Source organism: Hemitrygon akajei, chromosome 3 (assembly GCF_048418815.1).
Source record: "Hemitrygon akajei chromosome 3, sHemAka1.3, whole genome shotgun sequence".
Taxonomy (NCBI): Eukaryota; Metazoa; Chordata; class Chondrichthyes; order Myliobatiformes; family Dasyatidae; genus Hemitrygon; species Hemitrygon akajei.
Window position 1 is genome coordinate 150187712 of NC_133126.1, and position 25566 is coordinate 150213277.

The 25566-nt window shown below is 40.5% G+C and overlaps 1 protein-coding gene across 1 annotated transcript; it reads right to left on the reverse strand.

The window, feature by feature from the left end:
• Window positions 1-918: 918 nt before the first annotated feature.
• Window positions 919-24772, reverse strand: LOC140725498 (serpin I2-like). The gene is made up of 9 exons (XM_073041026.1): window positions 24636-24772; window positions 24030-24290; window positions 23348-23578; window positions 18437-18631; window positions 16765-16957; window positions 13200-13297; window positions 9489-9575; window positions 3826-3912; window positions 919-1178 (listed from the first exon to the last, which is right to left on the reverse strand). The coding sequence occupies exons 1-9, from the start codon at window positions 24646-24648 to the stop codon at window positions 1102-1104; spliced, it is 1242 nt and encodes a 413-aa protein (XP_072897127.1). The 5' UTR covers window positions 24649-24772; the 3' UTR covers window positions 919-1101.
• Window positions 24773-25566: the final 794 nt, after the last annotated feature.

Consider the following 25566-nt stretch of genomic DNA (forward strand, 5'->3'; position numbering starts at 1 on the left):
TTTCTTCTCTTGATTCATTCAAGTTTCAATTAACTTGTACATTCAGCCAAAAAATGTAAAGAAAGACACATCATAATAGACACAGTACAAAGATATAAGATAAGAAGACCTAATCATGAAAGAAAGCAAACAAACAGAACAGCACTGAAGTAAAAGCATTTCAGGATGTATATTGTATACGTTTCTCTGACATTAAATGTACCTTTGTAACCTTTGAATGAAAAAAGGGGAATGATGATGAACATGAACACAAATTCATTAAAGCCATTGGGACATAAACCAAAATGAATTTTTTTTTAAAAAACTTCAAAAGCTGGAAATCTGCAATAAAACAGAAAATGGTTGAAACACTCAGCATCAATGGAAAGGGAAACAATTAACGTTTTCTTATCTGGGCCATTCACCAGAACTGGAAAAGAGGAAAAAAACACTAGTTAATTTTCAGTAGCCATCAAAATGGGGGAGAGATGGGTTGTCTCTAGTAGATGAGACTGAACTTGTTAATATGTACAGTTAACAGTATGTTATATTTCTTTGTTTGCATATTGTAGGATGTGCCCAACAGGCCAGATTGGATGAAACGAACAAAGAAAAACTGAGCCAAAAAAATGACAGGCGGAAATAGCCAGTTCTAATACAGAGAAGAAAGAAAGGGTAAGCTATGTGGAGTGGAGAATTTGATTTGAATTTGGAAATTCCTCCAAAATAATATGAGTGATGCCACTGGAGATCTACAGGGACTAAAACACATGTTTCATTTGCATAAAAGGTCATCTCCATCCAATTTGGTGAATCTTTAGTTTTAAAATTATTGCATTGAGATTGTGAAAACAAAAGTTTCCTGATATTTTTTGTCCCTGTACATTGTTCTTTATAAAATTTGTGTAGGTGGTTAAAACAACACCTGAAAATCCAAAATCAATTTATTGCATTTTTATTTTTATTTGGATTATTATAAAATTGATTATGTCCAGCTCATTGTTCCCCAAACAAAAATTAAAACTTACCATTAATCTTAAGTAGAATACCCTGGTTAAAGTACTGACTATGTAGTACAAGTTATGTTTATGTGTCTATATAAAGAATATGTTGAATTTTATTTCATAGTGCTTCTTTATCTCTTCCTGAAGAAGTCATCGTCTCAGGTTCCATCAGTCTTCCCACAAATAAAACTGCACCTAAGAATAAAACAATTATATATATGTAAAACGTTAGTGCAGTGTGATAGATGGACACCACTGGCACCAAAGCACACTTGGCTTTATTATCTACAAAGTGCACTGCAGTCACTCAGCAAAGTTAGCCTGACAACATCACACAAACATTTGACTTCTCCCACAAGGGTTGCCAGAAAATGGGGGACATGACCATCTGCAGGTTCCTTCCAAGGCGAATACCATTCTGACTTGCAAATGCATCACTGTCTCTTGGTCCAAATCCTGGAACTTACTGCCCAACAGTATTGTTGGAGTATGTGTGTGAAGAAGGTGGCTCTTCACCATCTAATTAAAGACAATTATGGATATGCAATAAATTTTAACCTTTCTGGGGATGTCCTCAACCCAAAAAAATTATGAATAAAGGAAAAACATGGATAAGCTTTTCATAATTTATACCTAAAAGTTTGTAATGCCCTGGTTAGATTTTTACTGTTGGGCTGTCAGTATTTCATTTTAGCAGTTCTGTAAGAGCAGTCTGTTTTGCCTTCAGCCTGTTTTGGTTTGAGCTGAGATAAGGGATCTTGTTGTTCAACTTAGGAATGTGATATCAGCCAATCAGAATGGTGGAATTGGGAGAAGGTTCTAGAGAGTGGGGCAGGGAGGTTTTTGTGAGGGACACAGTTGTGGGTCAAGGTGTTTTTGGTGGGAGCTGGGAGAAGACAGGGAGGAAGATGGCTGAGGATTCCATCCCTGTTGCACAAGATGCTTTGTGCAGATGAATGGCTTCAAGGAGGAAGGACTAATGCTCCCATGGAGAACCCGTTGGTTCGAGATAGATTTCAAGCGACATTCGGAAGGTGGTATGTGCTTTCACACAGACCGAGGGTCCAGTGCGTGAGTTACAGATAACTTCAAGGTGAGCTCCAACTTGTGTGCACATTTGACTGTTTAATTATATTGGGCCCTTTTTGTTTCTTTTTTTCTTTCTTTAACAACTCTTTGGTTAAGTTAATGTTCATAGATATACTTTCTTTATAATTGTATGCAGTGTAGGATTTGTTATTTCTTGCCAAAAGGCGATTGCAGGGGAGTAGTAAATCTCACAGCATTCACACAAACTGTGGTTTGGGTGGGTGAGACATCACAACCTCACGGGTTTGGCCAGGCCAAAGTCACACACACCCTAGACATACAGAGCCTGAGAAAGGTGGTTTCCCCACCATGGAGTCCAGTGGCTGTTAACAAGGGGCTAGTGAGCTGCATTTCCAAAGCCGTCAGTAAAAAGGGGTTTTAAGTTTAAATTAAAAACTGGCAATGATAGATAAGTTCTACTATTTCATATTCATGAAGGCTAGGTTTTTTTCAGATACAGGAACAGTGTCTTCAGCCCATTTAATCCTCTGCAATCATAAACAACCCATTTACCTAAATCCTATACTAATCCAATTTTATACTCCCCACATTCCTGCTACATTACAGTGGCCAGATAACCTACTGATCCGTTTGCGGAATGTGAAAGGAAATCAGAGCATCTGGAGGAAACCTTGCAAACTCCACAGAAACATTAGACATTAGGATTGAACCCAGGTTTCCAAAACAGTGAGACAGTAGCTCTACTAGCTCTGCCATTCTACATTCTGAACTGCCTGAAAAAGCAACTGCAAGCCTTTGTTAGCATGATCATTTTTAAAACAGATATCTATTTGATGAAACCAAGGGTATTTACATGAAAGTTTATATACACAAAAACGTGATCTGGATAAGATGGTGCTGGTGGGGCACAGTGACGACTTGCTGGCAGCAAACACAACTACTTCATTCCACACACTTTTTTTGGTAAAGAATCACTGCCATCACCAGTTTGTAATTTTCCTTTCAGAGTTGAGCTTTTGAACTGCCGGTATGACCTGGCATTTTTGTGGTGTGAACTGAGGTTGCGGCGTGGTGTGTCCGGGCTGAATTGAGGCGAAGGGGCCTGGGTCCGAGAATGGTGAACGAGCCAATGTTTGGCTGCTGGAGCAGGTTTTGATGCAACAGATCTAAGGTGAGGCAGAATCGAAGTGACGGGGCCCAGGCTTGAGAGCAAGGAACAAGCCAATATTTGACTGATTTAAGTACCAGAGCAGATTGAAAAGGTCAGGGTTTTGGGGCTAAGTCAGAGACAGACCAGTGTTCAGCTTGCTGCTAACGAGGGTTGCTGGTCTCTTCACTGAACTGAGGATGTGGCCTGCAACTGAAAAGGCTCCTGGGTCAGCTGTAACTGGCTTCGTGGCTGTGAACTCACTGTTGTGAAATTCAGTTCTGAATGTTATTTGCTTACTTTTATTGTTAGCACATACTTTTTGTGCACATTGGGAGTTTGATAGTATTTTTAATTGGTTCTATTGGGTTTCTTCGTTTTGTGGTTGCCTACAAGGACATGAATCTCAGGTTGTATATAGTATATAATAATTGTACATTAACTTTGATCATGAAAAATTATGTTTACTCAGGATTATGTTATTCAATATTAATTCTTCATGCCTACTAGAAACTGGTTCTGTCTATGCTTACAATGTTAAAGTAAGGTGAAAATGTATTCCATTGTTCAATAAAAGGAAATTAAGTACTTAAAAGCAATCCATCAAATTTTATGAATAAACAATTTAAATCTGAGCAATATTACCTGTTAACTTGCTCTGTATAAGAAACACAAAAGGACGATTAGCGATAAATTGATTCCGAGGAAGGCTCATGATTACTGCTGTCATGCCTGCATGCAAAGATTCAATACCAAAATAGTTATTTTATAGTGTCATATTTTGCATTCAGTTTGGTATTCGAGCAAGAAAAACTTAAAATTAATTTTATTCAACAAGAATTTATTGGTTTATGTTGTATCACAGGACGATCCCAATCCCTAGTAAATGTTACTTGTAACCTATTCGCCCTACATACTCATCAACTCCCCTAGATTCCACCATATACCTACATATGAGGGGCAATTTGCAGTGACTAATTAGCCCATCAGCCCACACGTCTTTGAAATATAGGGAAAAAAATTAGCAGACTCAAAAAAAGTCCACGTGGTCAGAGGAACAATGTGCAAACTGCACTGGAGATCAAGACTGAACTCTTTCCACTAGCTCTTTGAGGCAGCAGCTCAGTCAGCCATGTCATTGTGCTGCCCACTCAGAAATGAAGCAATTCAGTCTCAGTGTCATGGGAAGAGGATCTCATTGCTATCTTCCCTGTGGACATAAGGAAGATACTCTCCACAGATGGATAACTACAGAGTTATGTAGTGATAACTCTTTCTGTAATAACTGCAGATGGATCTCCTTGCTCTCTTCCAAAAAGAAAGGCATCACCAGGGTCCTGAACCACCTTCTCCTTGAAACACAGTGTGGATTCTGACCTCCTAAATGCACATGATCTTCACCATGCCACAACGCCCAAGGAAAAACAGGGATCAGAACCAACCAGTATACATTTTTTTTGGCTCCACTAAAGCTTTTACCACTTGGGCTACATCCACACTGGACCGGATAAATCCGTAACCAAAGCTTTTTCTCTTCGTTTTGACCTTCTGTCCACACTGAAATGGCGTTTTCCTCCCCCGAAAACAGAGCTTTTCTAAAACGCCCTCCAGAGTGTGTACATTTGAAAACGCCAATTGGGCAAGAGTAGTGTGGACGGGGTAACCGGAGATTTCTAGAAATGCTGTCATGATGTACCAGAACAGATGGCGGCATTTCATTGTTTTCCTGAACGCAACCCACCACACAACCTAACAATTTCAGAATAGACAGCAATGAGACTGAAGCCAGGAAGTTAGAAATGTACTCACCAAATACTTTGACCCATAACTTACTGAATAAATAAGTACAGTATACTCACTTTGCCCTGTTTTCTGCCCTTGCTTGTATGAAGGTGGTTTACCTATTTATGCAAGTACTTCCCTGACAATAGAATGTAACGTTGTATGGAATACAAGACAACACTGATGCAGACATGTTTTATATATTTAACAAGGTGCTTTATTAATGCAACAGAGTTAGTCAGTTTTTCAATGTTCGTCGTCAGCCGGGTCATGCTGTCCGTGAACTCCCTGTTGGTTGCCTCCATATGCCCCAGTATTTGTTTTTTTTTTTTCAGTTTTAAGTCCTCTTGTGCGAGAGCCAACAGCTGTCCATTGTTTGGCAATTTTCTTTTAAGATTTTCTAGTCTATAACTGCACAAACGCAGACTTTCACAGTGAGATTCGACACCAAACATGTCACTTGTTTTCTGTAAATGTGTCTTACACATCAGTTGGAGGAGATTCACCCAAGTACCCGTTTTAATGTGGATGGAGGTATTTTCAAAAACGTTCAGTGTGGACGCCTATTGTTCTTACGCAAAACTGGCGTTTTCAAAATTATCCGGTCGAGTGTGGAGGTAGCCTTAGTTAAAAGTGACTGTGGAATTACCTCCTCAAATTCAGCTGCCACAGAGATTCATCTCATGATGGCCTGCAGGTTGTGCCATTATTAAACAATGGGCCTAAACAAATCTATTCTCAATCAAAACTGGTGTCATTGTCACCTTAACTCATGATACGCTGGATGTTCTTGTTGTAATCTTCCAAAATTCCATAGATTCTAAAACAATTCCTACAGAGCACATTTTAAGAAAAAAGGCAAAGAGAAACAGAGCACATTTTAAGAAAAAAGGCAAAGAGAAACAGAGCACATTTTAAGAAAAAAGGCAAAGAGAAACAGGAACTGAGACATCTAACCCATACATGACTACTAGTAAAAATACTTGAATTTATTATTAATTAAGTGAGGGTGGAGCATGGTGAAAAGAATTACTGCAATAGGCAGGGTCAATATTGATTTATGGAAGAAAGGTGATCGTTGATAAATCAGTTAGAGGTTTTTGCTGTTCTAACTTGCAGAAGCAACCTGTGGAGGAGCTGTATTCCGACAGGCAGCCTTGATTAAATTGCCACAGAAGAGGTTTTTAAAGAAAATTAGAGCGTATCACAATATACTAACATGGTCTGAGGATTGTTTAACAGAAAAAAAACAAATAATGAATGTAGAAGTAAAGGAGTCATTTACATAAAAAAGCTAGGAGGTCATCACTAGTGGGATTGGTGCTGGTTCACAACTAACAAAATTAACTGGATGAGGACAACCTGTACAATTTATCTTCATTGACAGGTGATATTAAGTCGGGCGGTAGTTATGAAGAGCTGCAGAGAGGCTTCAAGGAGATATCTGTCATGAAGTGTGGAGGAGGTTTGACCCAAACGCACAGCAGTGGAATCTTCTCAGCGGTGAGTGATCACTTTAATAATAAACTCCAAAATAACAAGCCACAAGGGGCCGGGAAACAAGAGAGAACAGATACTTAACATAATAAGGCAAAAGGTAACTGAAGGGTAGGAGCAATGTTAATAAGACCAAGGAATTGATAGTAGACATCAGGAGAGGGAACCCCAAGGTCCATGAGCCAGTAATCGTGCAAGGTGGAGAGGCTCAGTAACTTTAAATTCCTGGGTGTCAGTATTTAAGACGTACAAAAATGCTGGATGAACTCAGCAGGTCGGGCAGCATCCATTGAAAGAAGCAGTCAATGTTTCAGGTCGAGACCCTTTATCAGGACTAAAGAAGGAGGGGGCAGGGGCCCTATAAAGAAGGTGGGGGAAGGGTGGAAAACCAATTAGAGGAAAGATCAAGGGTGGGGGAGGGGAAGCAGGGAGGGGATAGGCAGGAGAGGTGAAGAAGGAATCTAAGGGGAAAGCACTATGGGTAGTAGAAGAAGGCAGAGTCATGAGAGGTGATAGGCAGCTAGAAGAGGAGACAGAGTGAAGGTTGGATGAGGGAAGAAAGAGGGAGGGAATTACCGCAAGCTGGAGAATTCGATGTTCATACCAAGGGGCTGGAGACTACCCAGACGGTATATGAGACGTTGTTCCTCCAACCAAAGTTTGGCCTCATCATGGCAGTAGAGGAGGCTATGTACAGACATATCCGAATGGGAATGTGAAGGAGAGTTGAAGTGAGTGGCAACAGGGAGATCCTGTCTGTTGTGGCAGACGGGGCATAGGTACTCAACGAAATAGTTCCCCAATCTGCGTCGGGTCTCGCCGATGTAGAGGAGGCCACACCGGGAGCACCGGATGCAATAGATTTCCCCAACAGACTCACGAGTTAAGTGTTGCCTCACCTGGAAAGACTGTTTGGGACCCTGAGTGGTGGTAAGAGATGAGATGTAGGGACAGGTATAGCATTTATGCTTGCAGAGATAAGTGCCGGGTGGGAGATCTGTGAGGAGGGACGTGTGGACCAGGTAGTCATGGAGGGAACGATCCCTGCGAAAAGCAGAGAGGGGAAAAGAGGTAGAATATACAGGTGTGTCAGGACTCACTTCACCAGGTTCAAGAACAGTTACTACCGCTCAACCATCGGCTCTTGAACAAAAGGAGAGAACTACACACATTTAAGGGTTCTTTTGTTATTTCATGCTCATTATGTATTGCTATTTATTATCTGCATTTGCAGTTTGTTTAACAGTTTACAGTTCCTGATGTTTCCAATTCACAGATCCTGTTTACAGTTACTGTTCTATAGATTTGCTAAGTACACCCACAGAAAAAGAATCTCAGGGTTGTATATGGTGCCATGCATGTACTCTGATAATAAATTTTACCTTAAACTTTGAACTGTTTGAAGCTAGCTGGTTCAGTGGGTGAATAAGGAATGTGGATGAGAACTGGGTTTAAATAGTCTGCAAGTGATGAGTTGGGATTGAGTAGAAGGTGATTCCTGGTAGCTGGGTGGAGAGTGGGAGATGTCTGCCAGTGCAGGCCTGATAGGACCCCGTCCCCTCCTATGGCTGGTACCCTGTGGCCCCAGACTATCCAGATGGGCCTGGTGGAAGCTCTCAATGAACGATGAATCCAAGATGAAACTCGATAGCAACCAAGACCTCTCCTCTGGGCCATACACTTTCCAGACAACCAGGTACTGCAGACGCCATCCACAATAATGTGAATCCATTACTCAGCAAACCATGTACACTGGACCACCTTCCACCATCCAAGGGGTGCAGGCTCACGTGGGTTGGCTGGTCCATGGACGATGAGCTTGAGGCAGGACAAGTGGAAGCAAGGTGTGATCCTGAGGGATGGTGGAAGCTAGGGACAGTAAGTGGTCTGATTGATTTGATGGGTGATCTTGAAGGGATCAAGGAACCAAGGCAAGAGCTCGCAGGAGTCCGTGCGCAGAGCAGATCTTGGGTGGATAGCCAGGCATGATCCCTAGGCTGGAGTAGTCAAGCTGAGTGCCACCGGTGGTTGGCCTGGTAGCTAGGATGGCCGTCTCAACCGTTCCAGCAACAGTGAATCAGTGCCCTGGCAGATGGGACCTCCACCATTAGTTCCTCTACATGGTTGATAGCCATGAAGCGCTTTAAAACATGATTGACACATGTCAAAGGGGTGTGTGGATTGTAGGACAGTTTGGCCCAAAGCAAATACTTCCACGTGGAAGGTTAGAGGTGGCAAAGCATTGTAGAAACTTCTCCACTTGCTGATTGCTCTTTCCGGTGACCATTGATCTGCGGATGATAGCCAGAAGACAAACTCACTGAGGTTCAGAAGAAGGAGCAGAAGGCTCACCAGAAGTGGGAGACAAATTGTGGGCCCTGGTCCGACACAATGTCCTGAGGGAAACTGGAGGCAAAGTACTTGTTGGAGAACCAGGCCTACCATCTCAGTGGCTGACAGAGGTTTGGGGAGGGCAATGAAGTAGCCACCTAGGAGAATCAGTCTACTACTGTCACGATCACCATCGGAAAGTGGCAAACCTATGATGAAGTCCATAGGCATCGATGAACCCGGTAGGCACTACAGGAGCCCAGAGGGCGGTTGATTGAAGGAATTCAACTGGGCACATTGAGGGCAGGTAGTGATGAACAGAGGTACATCTGCAATCATGGGGGCCACCAGAACCCCTGTTGCAGAAAATCCAGGGTGGGTGGATCCATGTTTCTGGGTGGCCAGAGGGGGGAGTGAGGAGTGAGCCCACTGGAGTGCTTCAGAGTGCACGGCCACCAGCAAGTACTTGGGATTGTCAGGTGTGTTGGCCAGAGCAGGCTCGTGTTGTAGTGCCTGACAGATCTGGTTCTAAAGATCCCAAACTTTGTTTCGCATGCCATCTATACAGACAATTTCACAGGTCTACATGTTACATCACTGCCAAAAGAGTAGTTTTTATGTTGTTAAAAAGCACAGCTTAGAAACCAACTGAAGCATGCACAGGCGATGAAATTGATGGAAGCAATCCTGTGGATTACCTGTTGAACCTGCTGCTTCACTCCCTTCTTCATTGATCTCAATAAACACTTGATGAATTGCTTGGGAAATGTGCAGGTCAAATGAACCTGTAGAAATAAACAAATATAAAATGTGATTGCATTTGACAAAAATATTCCAGTTCTTGTATTTTAGCTAATAATTCTCTTGTTGCTGGCTATGTTTATGTTACTTATCATTTATAGGTTTCTCAATCATTTACAATTGGTATTACTCATTCCCTCCACCCCGCAAACCACTACCTCTGGTATTCCAAGAATCTATTTGGGGCTCACCACATTTCTCATTTAAGTGCCTCATGACAGCATCATTTGAAGAGTATTATCTCTGGTCACATATATGATGTCCATACCACATTTTCTGGATTAGAGAGGTTATTCAACTTTAATTATACCTCAGTACATTGTTACAAATGTAGCTAATCTCATTTGATAAAAATTATCTTTGCAATTAGTTTTATAAAGATATTCAATAAGTTTAAATTCATGTGAAATTATTGACTAGTTGTTGACTGTATGAAGGCTAGAATACTATACGAGGGGTGATTGATAAGTTAGTGGCCTAAGGTAGAAAGAGTCAATTTTAGAAAACCTACCACATTTATTTTTCAACATAGTCCACTCCTACATTTACACACTTAGTCCAGTGGTCGTGGAGCATACGGATCTTGGACCTCCAGACAGTGTCCACAGATGGGTGATTGATAAGTTCGTGGCCTAAGGTAGAAGGAGATGAGTTATACAGCTCTCATACAGCAGGTCAACTCTTCGAGTGATTATGCAGAAAGTTTGAAGTTAATAACTCAACTCCGTCTATCTTAGGCCACAGTCTTATCAATCACCCTTGCTGTGGACACTTTCTGGAGGTCCAAGATCCGTATGTTCCATGACTGCTGGACTAAGAGTGTAAATGTAGGAGGGGACCATGTTGAAAAGTAAATGTGCTAGGTTTTCTAAAACTGACTCCTTCTACCTTAGGCTACAAACTTATCAATCACCCCTCGTACATTGTGGAGGTGCATAATTTTTGAATCAGAATTAGATTTAATATCACCAGCACGTTGTGAAATTTGTTAACTTTACGGCAGCAGTACAATGAGATACGTGATAAATGAACATACAAAAAAACTGAATTACAGTAGGTATATATGTCAATAAAATAGTTGAGTTAAAATTAGTGCAATAAAAACAAATATTTTAACAAAGTACTGAGGCAGTGGTCTTGGGTTCAATGTCCATTCAGAAATCGGTTGGCAGAGGGGAAGAAGCTGTTCCTGAATCACTGAACGTGTGCCTTCAGGCTTCTGTACCTCCTTCCTGATAGTAACAATGAGAAGAGGGCATGTCTTGGGTGATGGAAATCCTTAATGATGGACACCGCTTTCCTAAGGCACCACTCCTTGAAGATGTCTTAGACACTACAGATGGCACCCATGATGGAGCTGACTGATTTTATACCTTCCTGCAACTTATTTCGGTCCTGTGTGGTAGCCCCTCCCCCCCCCCCCCCCCCCCTCCATACCAGACAGTGAGAATGCTTTCTACGGTACATTTATAGACGTTTTTGAGTGTTTTAGTTGACAAACCAAATCACCTCAAACTCCTGATGAAATACTGCCGCTGTCATTCCTTCTTTATAGATACATCAGTATGTTGCAACCAGGTTAGATCCTCACCTAGGAACTTAAAATTGCTCTCTCTCTCTCCACTTCTGCTCCCTCTATGAGGATTGGTGTGTGTTCTCTCATCTTATCCTTTCTGAAGTTTCACAATCAGCTCTGTGGTCTTGCTGACATTGAGTGCAAGGCTGTTTCTGCTACACCACTCAACTAACTGGTATATCTCGCTCCACTACTCCCTGTCAGCACCATCGGAAATTCTGCCAACAATGATTGTATCATCAGCAAATTTCTAGACAGCATTTCTGCTGTGCGTAGCCACACAGTCGTGGGTGTATAGAGAGCAGAGCAGTGGGCAAAGCACACACCCCTGTGGTGTGCCAGTGTTGATTGTCAGCAAGGTGGAGTTGTTGTTTTCTATCCGTACAGATTGTGGTCTTCTGATTCAGAAATCAAGGATCCAGTTGCAGAGGGAGGTACAGTACAGAGGCCTAAGTTTTGTAGCTTTTCAGTCAGGACTGTAGGAATGATGGTGTTAAATGCTGAGCTATAGTCAATAAACAGCATCCTGGCATAGGTATTTCCATTGTCCAGGTGAGCCAAAGTCACATGGAGCAATTGAGATTGTGTCTGCTATGGACCTATTGTGGCAGTAGGCAGATTTTCTGCTTGCATCCTCTGGATTTCTGCAATTATCTATGTATATCCAGATACCAAATGTGCTGTCAGTTTTCCAGTGTAACAACAATACATACAATTAGACAATACACTAAAAGCTCAATAATCTAGCACGTTATAGACTTGACAGGAGGTGGTTGAGCCATTCTGGAGGTTAACCTGATGTTATTCTGGGTGCACCCTGGGTGTTCTCTCGATGCTGTCCCTCTGTCAGCCAGGCTGATCACTTTAAGCGTACAGGGCTATTGAAGGACCAGATAACCAAGTTGTTGCTAAATTAGCACGTATGCATCATGTTCCCAGTGTAACACCTCACCATGAGGTATATACAGAAGGAAACCTCATACATGTTCCCTAGAAATTTCCATTCAATTTTCCATTCATTCAAAGTTTAAAGATTTTAAATAAATTTATTATCAAAGTATATATATATGTCACCATATAGAACCTTAAGATACATTTTCCTACAGGCACTTACTGTAGAACAGAGAAATACAACAGAATCAATGAAAAACTACACAAACAAAGATTGACAAAAACAATGTACAAATGAGGGGGGAATCTCATTAAAATCGATATTGAGAGGATGTCTCTAATAGTAGGGTAATCTAGGAACAGTAGACACAGCCTCAAAAATAGAAGATCTTCTCTTTGGAACAGAGATGAGGATGAATTTCTTTAGCCAGAGAGTAGTGAATCGGCAGAATTGATTACCACAGTTGAGGACAAGTCATTAGGTATATTTAAAGCGAAGGTTGATCGGTTCTTGAATAGGAAGGATGTCAGAAGTTATGGGGAGAAGGCAGAAGAATGGTGTTGAGAGGGATAATAAATCAGCCACGATTGAATGGCAGAGCATTCTCAATGGGTTGAATGGCCTAATGCTGCTCCTCTGTCTTATGGTCTAAAAGAAGACAAACTCGGCAAATAAAGGTAAATAATAAATAACTCGATAAATAATGCTGAGAACATGAGTCGTAGAGTGCTTGAAAATGAGTCTATAATTTGTGGAATCTGTTCAGAGTTGAGGTGATTGAAATTATGATACTGAGATGCATCCTATGATGTGCTAGGACACATTATCAGTGATGGGGTCACTGGGTCTTGGGGAAAAAAGTAAGGACATCTTTCAGATATCCATCTCTAATAGGTTTGATCCATCAAGAGCCTCCTAACCATTTCACCACAAAGGTTTCCTTAAATGCCTGTACACTTATTTACTTTTTGCATAGAACCACACAAATAACACAGAGCTTTTCCAAATGATACTTCAGAAATAGGGGTTGCCAAGTATGGTGAGCCAAGCTCCATGCTGGGCTGATATGCTCATTAAACTGTAAATCCAGTCTTGAAGACCTTTCAGTAATGAATAGAAGAACAACCATAAAAATCATACCTGTAATCCCAGAAAGATTACTATCATTTCCAAGTATTTCTGTAATATTGAGAGCTTCAAATGGCTTCTTCAGATCAAGCTTCTGTTGGATTGTAAATCTATAAATATTACCGTGAGAAAGTAGATAGTAAACATCTTGGTCTTAAGCCAAACATTCACAATATTGCTAACTATATTCAAGATGAATATTAATTATTTCATATATTTAAAAATAATAATATTGGTTAGTGCTAGAACATGGAAAAAGGCAAAAGATCTGTCATGATTTTAATGAATGGCAGAGCAAGCACAGTGAGCCAAATGGCCAACTCTAGCTTTCAATTCGTCTGTATTCCATTATCACTGCTCCTGAAGAGCTGAGCATTGGTGAAAATCAGTTTATATTGAATCTTATTCCATTATCATGCCCTTTCATACTCAGATGTAGGACTATGATATTGTATTTTTATCTCCAAACATTTGAAACCAGGTTCCCTATTCAAACCATGGGATTCAGTGCAAAATCATTTCCTAGTTAACTTCCACATGTATCGGGAAGTTTTATAGCAAATGTTGTTAAATAGCTTTAAAATTATACAGGTATCATCATAAATTATATCAAGGCTAGCCGAAGTCCTACACCTACACATTCACCTCCTCCTTCATCTCCATTCAGGGCCACAAACAGTCCTTCCAGGTGAAGCAACACTTTACCTGCGAATCTGCTGGGCTCATCTATTGTTTCCAATGCTTCCGATGTAGCCTCATCTATACTGGTGAGACCCATCATATACTGGGAAACTGCTTTGTAGAGCATCTCCGCTCCATCCCCCAAAAGCAAAACTTCCCGGTGGCCAAGCATTTCAATTCCAATTCCCACTCCTGTTCTGATATGTTGGTCCGTGGCCGCCACGTGCCACAATGAGGCCGTCCTCAGGGTGGAGGAGGAACACCTTACATTCCATCTGAGTAGCTTTCAACCTTATGGCATGAATATCAATTTCTCCTTCCAGTAAACAAATTTCCCTGCCCCCTCCCTTCTTCTCACTTGGCTATCACCTCCCCCGTGTCCCCTTCTCCTTCCCTTTCTCCCATGGTCCATTCTCTTCTATCAGATTTCTTTCTATCCAGCCCTTTACTTTTCCTACTCACTTATCTTCACACATCACTCTATCTATCCTCCTTCCCCTCCCTCCCCAACCTTTTAATTCTGCCAACTTCCCCATCCTTCCCGGTCCTGAAGAAGGGTCTCAGCCCGAAATGTCGACTGTCCATTTATTTCCATAGATGCTGCCTGACCTGCTGAGTTCCTCCAGCATTTTGTGCATGTTGCTTTGGATTTCCAGCATCTGCAGATTTTCTCATGTTTATGGTTTTATTTTCTCTTTCCTTCCACTCATTGAGCATTCTGACAATTTTGGAATATAATCAAGCTCAAGCAATTCAGATCAGTGACTGTGATGTCAACTCGCACTGTCCCATTTGTATAGAAAACCAGCCAGTCTGATCCTCTGTATCCAGTGCAGCCACCAGCCTGTCCAGCCCCACCTCTGCTGTCCTGTAAAGCAAAATGGCTGCCAGCATTGTTAGGCTCACTAAAATAGAGCCTGCAGTCTTTTTTAATTCTCCAAATATATTCTGGTTGTTTATGATGGGAGACATAGAAATATATACATTATATACTTTATGAATCCTTTTCTGCATTTTGTAGTTTTTTAAAAAATACTGTGGATTTAAAGGCCTAGATAATTGAGCCATTGGTTAATCAGAACAGCCGCTTATTTGGGACAACTCTTCAAGAACAGTAAATAAATAATCAAGAAAATAGCTGGGAATCCTGTCGTTTATTTGGGACCCCGTGCTGCTTAACTGGGACAGGAGACTGTTGTCGAACAGTTTCTAATTAGAGTCAGTCGTGTACACTTGCGTGGCTATTAGACACTACACCATTGATTAGAGTGAACAGTTTTTAAATAATGTGTGTTTGTGTTCAATAAGTAGTGATTTTTATCACTGACAGTTGGCGAGAAATAAGCAGTAAGACATTTCAGAACTGTTTTGCTCACTGCATTTTCAAGCATTCAGTCTTTGAAATGCCAGAAATAGTTAGGAGAGAAAATGAAATGATTTCACAACTTCAACAGGTTAGGAACTACAAAGAATTTTAAGTTATCAACAATCATCTTGAATGCCACAATGAAAGTGAAGATCTGGAGGATGCAATCATCAAAAGCTTTGTATGAAGGCAGTCCATTATATGCACTAGGTGTCTGCACTGATTTTGTTCATTTACGGTCAATCAACAGAACACAGCAGTGTACACTGGATGAATTTCTCCATTAATAACTCCTAAGAACTAATACACAGTGTGGTGAACTACATATACCTGTCTGGACTGCTCCTGTGGCTCCTCCCACAGACCCCTGTATAAAGGCGATTCAGGCCTGAGCCCGGCCTCATTCTCCAGGATGTAGTGTTGTTCATTCTTCCAGTCAATAAAAGCCGATATCTCACTTCTTATGTCTCAGAGTGAGTTATTGATGGTGCATCACACAGTTTTATAGTACTGTAGTAATACTGATAGAGTTCTAATTTGTTCTGTATTTCTTTTAAATGGATAATTTGTCACAGTTGAAGAGATAGTTTGTCTTCTTTATATCTTTTTACTCTTTCCATGAAATTTTGGCTAATTGGGGCAGCCGTTTTATTGGGCCAAAATATACTAGTCTTGATGTGTTCGAATTATCCAAAATCCACTGTATCCGCTTCCTTATAAAACTAGGAAAATTCCACCAGAGTTAATAGTCCAGTCAAGATGGTGCCCATATACCACGCTCCTTCAGTTGACATCTTCTGGATAAATCATTTGGGTGTTCTAACACTCTGCAATCTCCAAGAGGATTCTGGGAGGGAGAGGCAGAGTGATTGCGAGAAGGTTGCAGGATGGGGCACAAGCCGATGTTTGACTCTATTTCACCGATTGAAGCTCCCATTGTACACCGATTAGAGTGGCGAGGGAGATTGAAACATTGAGGCGAATGCAGAAGCTGAGGGTTAGCTGCCTTCCTTTTCATCACTGGTGGCATCAGTCACTACCAGAGAGGGGAGAGCCTGCCACTTGTGCCCGGAGAATGTTACCCACGTGTTCTGCATTTTGGATATGGGCTTGGACCATAGACATTTATCAGTCTTATAGGCTTTTATATTCAGAGTTTTTTGCCTGATCTTTCTTAGTTTTTTTTGTGCAGGGGAGAGGGATTTGGAGGGTCAATATGCCTGTTCCATTTTGTGTGTGTGTGTGTGTGTGTGTGTGTGTGTGTGTGTGTGTGTGTGTGTGTGTGTGTGTGTGTGTGTGTGTGTGTGTGTGTGTGTGTGTGTGTGTGTGTGTGTGTGTGTGTGTGTGGGGGTGGAATTAGAGGGTTGATGATCGTGCTGCCTTTTTTTTCTTGGTTTCATGGCTGACTGGAGAAGAAGACTTTCAGAGTTGTATACTTTGATCATAAATGAACCTTTGACCCTTTGGATAGTCATCCACTGCTGTAATAACACAAAAGTCTTTCTAGAATGGTAAATATTGACAACCAACCTTGGAAGATTAACCTCAATCTCGTCCTCTACCATTGTGGAGTGCCACTCTTGTATAGCTTGTGGTGTAATAAGTTCTTCAAACGCTGCTAAATCAGTTCCTTTTGGTGGAAGTGCAATGATTATGCTGGCTTCATCTCCACTGTAAGGTAATTCTAAAACCTGGTATCTCATCTCACCAGCCGTAAAATAGCCTGCAATTGGATAAAGTATGAAGCATTTAATATAATTGACAATTGCAAGAATTTTGCCTTAATTTGATATTCAAAAGCCCAACTGGAATTACAGTATGGATAAATTTCAACATCATTATGTTGAACTAATACCCAAAATCAATGAAGAACATAAATAAAAGTGGTAAAATGTATGCAACAAGATGAAGAATTCTGTCATATATTTTAGAACATCAATATCACCGCTAAATTATCCTTAAAAGAAGTTTTACTTGAGCTGTAAACAAATAGGAATGTATGGTCATGATGGGTCTGTTTGCTGCAGGTAAATGGTCTCTTTAATGCTTAATGAATACATAAAATTTTATCATTGAAGACATAATGAGATGCTTCATCGAGTATACATTGCTACAAAAACAGTGTATTGTAGATATGTGTATCCAGTCATCCATGTAACAGCCTCACTGGTATTGACCAGCCATTGTTACCTCCACAAGGCATGGTCAAATCCTCCCCGTGTTTACATTATTGCATTCTTTACAAGTAACTCAACAAAGAAGATAATGTGCATCACCATAAATATTTCAATTTTATTGGCAGTGGCTACAGCAGGATTTTAAAGAGTTCAGATGTAAATGAAAATAAGAAAACATAAACTGAGCTGACATTGATTACTCAGGGATCCATTAACACTCATATTAACAATATGTAATGGCCACAAAAGCAAACACGACTGACGCTCGTGAGAATCTGTGCTGTAACCATTCTGTCCCAATTAAGCAGCTTAGTGCCCCAGATAAACAAAGGGAATCCCAGCTATTTTCCTGATTTGTCTTTTTTTTTAAAGAGTTGTCCCAAATAAGCAGCTTCCCCAATTAATCATAATCCATTGTGTATATAATATTTGTTTCCATTTTATTTGTTGTTAAAATACTGAAGCACAGATATACAAAAGATGTGTGTTCAAGGTGTTTTTGGTGTTTGACTGCTTCAAAATCTCAGGGTACCAGAATTGGCCACAAATTCACCCCTTCAAGGACACTAACATCACTGTATAGTAGCACTGGCAAGTTCTAGTCTGACCCAGACTTGACTGCTTCAGAACCTGGAACTGATTTTTGATGCTGAACAGAATATGTGGCCACTAATATTTTGTATTCCTAGAATAAATCAATTGGAACTATCTGCAGTTGCACAGATGACTCGAAGCTTTGTGCCCTTCATGACAAAATAAATTAATTCAGTCTGGGTGTATGATGCTGAAATTGTCCCAGCAAGTGAGGTTCAATTTGGGTAAATATGTTCTAGTATGGCTAATGATGGGAGAGGAGTGCACAAAATGGAGAATTAGCTGTATAGCTCTTTGTTATGCTATATTTGTATGTGGCAATAATAATGCATAAAACACCCTCAATACACCAAAAATAATTCTCACCAGAAGTCATCTCTTTAGTTCAGTATAAAAATTACATTAAAATGATTCCTTTTGTTAATATTTACCAAATTTGCATGTCACCTGTTGATGCATCATTGGTACCTCAACAACAGAGCCATCTTCCTTGATAAAATCCATTAGGCTTGTGTTCTCTGAATGAAATTTATGTTTCCATGTCCCCTTGAAGTAAATGGCATTCACTAAAACTAGTTTTGTAAGTGAGCTGAAAGAATGACTTGAGAACAAGTTTTTGATTTTGCCTGAAAAAAAAGATATGTTTGTTTAAAAATAATTTAAGATCTTAACTCCAATTATGACATGTTTTAAAAGGTAATAGCCAGTAAACATGAAGATCAACCCATCATCTTCAACCTCCTCTGTATCTTCCTTCTTGGATATTTAGCCCAATTGGTAGATGCTTGTATGGTAAATCACTTTGCCCAAGTTGATGCAAACACATCTGGCTGGTGCCCTTCCTGTATATCTATTTACAAGCAACCCATGATGGCTTTTCTGCCTCCATCTGCACTGTTATTACCAGTGTTCCCTGCACAGTTCTCCACCATTCCCTCCAATATCATATTATTTTTTCAATAACTTTATTCCTAACCACATCTACAGTTTCTTTTCATACACCCAGCATTGTCTCAACCACAGTAGCAAGCCATCTGAATCAAAATCAAGTTATATCATGGGCATATGTTGTAAAATTTGATGTTTTATGGTGGCAGTGCATAATGAAAAACTATAAATTACAATAAGTATATATTTATATTTCAATAATTAGTGCAAAAGAAAGGGGATAAATACTAAGGCAGCGTTCATGGGTTCATTGTCCATTCAGGTATCTGATAGTGGAGGGGAAGAAGTTGTTCCTGAAATGTTGAGTGTATGTCTTCAAGCTCCTGTACCTCCTCCACGATGATAACAATGGCCTGGGTGACAGGAGTCCTTAATGTTGGATGCCACCTTTTTGAGGCATTGCCTTTGAAGGTGCCCTCAGTACTGGGGAGGTTTGGGCCCATGATGGAGCTCACTGAGTTTACAACTTTCTGCAGATTTTTTAAAATCCTGTGCAGTGGCCCCTCCATACGAGACAGTAATGCAACCAGTTAGAATGCTCTCCATGGTTCATCTGTAGAAATTTGCAAGTGTCTTTGGTGACATACCAATTCTCCTCAAACTCCTGATGAACCATATCTGCTGTCCCCTGACGGAGATCTCCTCTGTACCTGCTTCCAAGCACCTTCAAACTGTGCCCACTTGTGTTAGCCATTTCAGCCCTGGGAAAAAGCCTCTGACTATCCGTACGATCAATGTCTCTCATCATCTTATACACCTCACACCGTAAATTCATAATTTATTCAATGTGGTTCAATGTGCACTTCTGCCTAAAATTCTTAATGTCTAAAATATGATGCTTGTAGAAAATTCACCTTTGGACTGAAAACACTGAAATCATGAACCAGAGAGAGAAATGCACTAATGTAAGTACAAACCACCTACTCAGTGGTTTTGTCCCAAACAGTACAACATATTAAGGTGGTCAGAAGAAGTTAGATGGAAAAAGGTGGAGACCTTACAGAACCTCCTGCATTTAAAATGCAGCAAAAAGCAATTGTTTTTAATACTCTCTTTAATGTAGTAATCACATCACAGGAGCAATGTTAAATGAATTATAGTCTGAGAGTTCCTAGCAGTATTGAGCTGGCTGAGTTCATTGCCACCTCACCTACTTAGGTCTGCTGTTACCTTGAGAGGCTCCTCAAACTGTAACCGCCTGATCAATTACCATCGATGAGGCTTTGTGCTGCATCAGACCTCTGGATATAAATGGCATCCAGTCGTAAGTCCAGCAAAGGCTTAGCCATAGAATGTCTTTAACAACCGGCTAAATCATGAGCTTAGACTTAACAGGCCATCAGTTTGAATGTTTGGCAAAGTCTCTGACGTTCCATGTGAACCAAGTAAGTGTTCTTATTGCCATAAGATAACAGTATTTATACAACTCACTATTACTCATTTATTCTGCCTGTGGGAAATACGCAGATGCTACTAGGTCCTTAAAAGTTACTCTTATTTATTTTTTCCAAATTATTTTTCTGTGTCACGACAAATGCATCTCTTTGAGACTACATGGGTTAACATAATCTTAAACTGGTTGAGCTTTTCAGCTGATGGACTAAAAATCAATATCAAACATACAGAAATAAAAACAGAAGTGCTTAAATAAAAAACAAAAACATAGTTAAGTTACAGCTAATCCTGGATTTTAAAAAACAACCAAATGTACTTCATATAAATCAGTTTGAATTACTTGATTTGGGATAACTAACTGAACAAGGTATGTTCTTACAGTGTCAAGTCCTTCACAAAAGATATGCTGACATTTTCCTGCAAGCCCTTTTCTGGAACTTTTTCAGATCCTCCAGAAAGCCATGTCTCCCCGTGTATAAGTTAAGTCATTTCATCGATGGCTGCTGGAGCTGCTGGAAAGATCATTAGTTGTGTGGTGTGGCTGAGCTTCAGTTGTGGAGTCAGAAGGAGGAAACAGAGAAAGAACAAGGACAGAAGCAGTGCTATAAAGGACAGAAATTCCAGTCAGGAATCAGGCTAAAACCCACCTAGACTCAGACACTGTGGCCTTCTATACTCATGTGCAGTAAGATACTGGAAATACTCAACAAGTTAGTCCACATTAGCAAGCTCATCACTTGAATCATTAACTCTGGTTATCACTCTGCAGAGGCTGCCTGATCCACTGAGCGTTTCCAGAATTCTCTCTTTGTTTTTGCCGTGTAGAGTCTGAAACCAGGAAGCCATGTGTGATGAGGGGGAGGTGGCAAGAAAGAGGCATGCTTTTACACAGTTGTCAATTTGTAAATCTAAAGAGGATTTTGAACAAGGGGAAGGTGAAGTGTGAGAAGTTGAATCAGATATAACTGACATTTTCACCTTCAAAGATCTTCTAGTCACTGATCATATAACTTGTACAGTCTTGCCAGAGCTCAGTAAGGACTTCCAAAAAGCTTCCTAAAGTTTTACAATGACTTCCACCAGGACTGCAGTCAAGTGACATGACTGCTTGAGAAACAAATGTTCACTCAGTGCTAGTCAGCTTCAGCCAGTGCTAAGCACTCACAACACAGGACCCTGTGGATAAGGGTTAAGGCAATGTACAATATAGTTCTAGCTCCAACTGCTTACTTGATGAGGAGTTGCACCAATTTTCTATGCTTATTGCAGAGTGCAAATGTCACTCCATTCTTCAAGAAGGGAGAGAGGCAGAAGAAAGGAAACAATAGGCCAGTTAGTTTGATGTCAGTGGTTGGGAAGATGTTGGAGTCAATTAATAAGAAGGAGGTCTCATGGTACTTGGGAGGTACATGATAAAATAGGCCATAGTCAGCATGGTTTCCTCAAGGGAAAATCCTGCCTGACAAATCTGCTGGAATTCTTTGAAGAGGTAACAAGCAGGATAGACAAAGAGGAATTGGTTGATATTGTGTAACTGGATTTTCAGAAGGCCTTTGACAAGGTGCCACATGTGAGGCTGCAGGAAGATTACAGGGAAAGTTCTGGCATGGACAAAGCAGTGGCTGATTGGCAGGAGGCAAAGAGTGGGAATAAAGGGAGCTTTTTCTGACTGGCTGCCGATGACTAATAGTGTTCCACAAGGGTCTGTGTTGGGACCAATTCTTTTTACGTATATATCAGTGATTTGGATGATGGAATTAATGGCTATGTTACTAAGATTGGAGCTGATATGGAGAGAGCTGGAGGGGCAGGTAGTTTTGAGGAAGTAGAGAGGCTACAGAAAGACTTAGATTAGGAGAATGGGTAAAGAAATGGCAGATGGAATACAGTGTCAGAAAGTACATGGTCATGCACTTTGGTAGAAGAAATGAAAGGGTAGACTATTTTCTAAATGGAGAGAAAATACAAAAAAAACTGAGATGCAAAGGGTCTTAGGAGTCCTTGTGCAGGATTCCTGAAAAGTTAATTTTCAGGTTTAGCCTGTGGAGTGGAAGTCAAATGCAAAGTAGCATTAATTTCAAGAGGACTACAATATAAAAGCAAAACTAACATTGAGATTTTATAAATCGCTAGTGAAGCCTCACTTGGAGTATTGTGAGCAGGTTTGGGCCCCTTATCTTAGAAAGGATGTGCTGAAACTAGAGAGGTTCAAAATGATTGAGAGTCCTTATATTCTGAAGCTGAGCCCTTTACTCCTAGACTCCCCCACTATTGGAAATATTCTCTCCATATCTACTCTATCTAACCTTTCAATATTCAATAGGTTTCAATTTGTTCCCTTCCACTCCCATTCTTCTAAAAGCTCCTGTGAGTAAAGGCCCAGAGCCATTAACCATTCCATCCCTAGGATCATTTTCATGAACGACCTCTAGACCTTCTCCATTGCCAGTACATCCTTTCGTAGATAAGGGGCCCCAAACTGCTCACAATATGCCGAAAGTGGTCTGACCATTGCCTTGTTTCCAATGCTAAAGGAGTCTAAGCCAATGTTTGAGGCTCTGTCAAGGGGAAGTTACTGGAGAGGATTCACAAAAGCAGGGGTTCTACCATCCTCCAGTGTATCAGCTGTATCAATGCCGACTCCTTGCAGATCAATATGGTTCGAGCTGTATTTCAGCTTCTCGTGGTTAGAGACTTAATAACTCTATTTTTGCAACTGTGTGCGGAGCCCTGTGTTTTGAAGCCTCAAGGAGTTAATTGGGGCTTGTAATGTTGTCCACGTTCTTCACTGTATTGGTGGACACTCCCTAAACAATTGTGGAGACATGTAATGTTTGCATATAGGTCTGAAAGTTTATTTTCACGTGTTTGAATGAGAACAGGACACACTTTCCAGAGTGTATATTAAAGCATCTTCTCTATCCTAAGCAGGAATGCTTCCATTACAGCTTAATTATGTTAAGAAAAATAATATAATATCAGGAAATGATTGTACTTACCATTGGTTTCATTAGCTACCCATGTATTAATAATGTTAGCAGCAGATGTGAAATCTTGAAAATTTACTGTCCTTACAGTAGTATCAAAGAATTCCTGGATGTCATGGAGATATTGTTGAGAAATAGGGTATCCATTCTGAATGTAAATTGCATTGGCAAGTTTTAGCTTGTATTTCTCACTACTAGTGGAGATGATTTTGGATTGCTTTTTCAACATAGAAAATTCTTCACCTAAAATTGGAATCATAATCTTTTAGAATACAAATTCTTTATACATACACACACACACACACACACACACACACACACACACACACACACACACACACACACACACACTCACACACACACACACACTCACACACTCACACTCACACACACACACTCACACACACACACACGCATACTCGCACACACACTCACACACACACTCTCTCACACACACACACACACGCACACACACTCACACACACTCACACACTCTCACACACACACACACACACTATAGGCAAAAAGGAAAAACAAATATATCATGCATTTGCAAATCAATTTTAATATAGATTACATTTTGATCTGCAGATTGGATACTGACTATCAGTGATTTGAAACATGATTTTCTCTTATGTCCAGCATTTTCTTTTTCACTTCTAATTGACAGTTCTTTGTTGCTTATTTTCCTTACCTTCTTGTGCTTCATTGAAATGTAAACCTTTCTTTAGCTGCTGCAAAGTCGTCCCTCTGGCGCCCAGTGCGATCATCCCAAGGCTAAGACTGATAGACATGGGTGAACAAATAAGATTCTTGTCCTGCTGTACAGAGCGTATAGCATGGTACAGATCAACTGTAAGTTCAGTTGTAATATCATTATGAGATGCATCAGAGGCACAATTTGTCATCTCTGCATGGAGGAAGAGGAGACTGCCAAACAACAATACTCTCATTACTGTGGGAGAAATACAAAAAGAATATTTAAAGGTGTACTTCTAAAAATTGTTTATTGCTACAACGAAGAGCTTCATCTAACAGAAGAGTATTATAAAAACCAGTATTTTCATAAAACTACTCTACAAAAATACTAGTTGCTATTAACGGTAGTATATTTCACATTTATATATCCTGATCAAGATAAAAGTACATATGAACCAGATGGATTTTAACAGCACTATCTTTTGAAGAAGAATAGTTTTGCAGCCAAGATTAAGTGGTCATTAATTTTATAATGTGTATAGTAAGCACAACAAAAATTACCCAAAGAGGATGAATACACATACAAATACTTTTACTCTACCTTTCACTAGCATACTGTACTTGTTTCGATAATATGATCCACCGTGCGGATTTTGACAATGTTGTCAGCAATGCCTAATGCTAGTAATGTATTAAATCCCGAGTAACTGATGCAGAGGTCACCAAGGACATAGACACAGCAGCTGACTTTATTACGTCAATAACAGGTGGCTTACAAATAAATGGTTGGAAAACAGGAACATTTTATTGTAGATTTAATTATGAAGAACTAACTGGTGTTGAATAGTACCCAGTCGGAATCATTACCTTTGGCTTTTATGCCTCAGAATGTATGTTTCAGGGATAATCTTCGCCCTTTTTCAGCAAATCCATGAACATTAATCTGTTATCACTGGGATCGGCTGTCAGTGAGTGAGTGGGTGGGTGGGAAGATGGGATGTGAAAGGAGCTTGTTTTGCTGTTGTTGCTCCCGCTGTTTGTGCTGTTCTGTGGAACATTGTGAGCATGCTAAGTTAACACCGGAATGTATGGCAACACTTACTTGTTGCTCTCAGCACATCCTTGGGGGTGCTGGTTGACACATTTTACTATATGCTTTATTGTACATGTGATAATGAAGTCTTAATCTGAATCTGAGCTGTCCTTCTACCCCTAAACAGCTTTTTCCTTTCAGTATAACCTAGTGTTGCAGGCATCAGCTGGCAACTTGGTGTGCAATGCGTTGTGACGCTGTAAGTCATTAGTACACCATGGGGGCTATCTCGCTGCAGACATCTGCCTGTATTCACAGAGCGCTGTTGACAGTCGGTGAGGCTGTGTTTCAATGTCATTAGCTGCCACTGTCTGCAACTGCATTACTTAACCTCTTACCTACAGGGAACCAGCCAACACACACAAAATGCTGGGGGAGCTCAGCAGGCCTAGGCAGCATCTATGGGAAAGAATATGGTCCATGGAACCAGTTCTTTATC

What these genes read in the sequence shown, in the direction of transcription:
- LOC140725498 (XM_073041026.1), bottom strand. An exon ending in TGAAGCAGCAGGTTCAACAG is followed by an intron (nt 3,913 to 9,488) that starts GTAATCCACAGG and finishes CTTTGCATGCAG; the next exon opens with GCATGACAGCAGTAATCATG. An exon ending in TATACAGAGCAAGTTAACAG is followed by an intron (nt 1,179 to 3,825) that starts GTAATATTGCTC and finishes TTTTATTCTTAG; the next exon opens with GTGCAGTTTTATTTGTGGGA.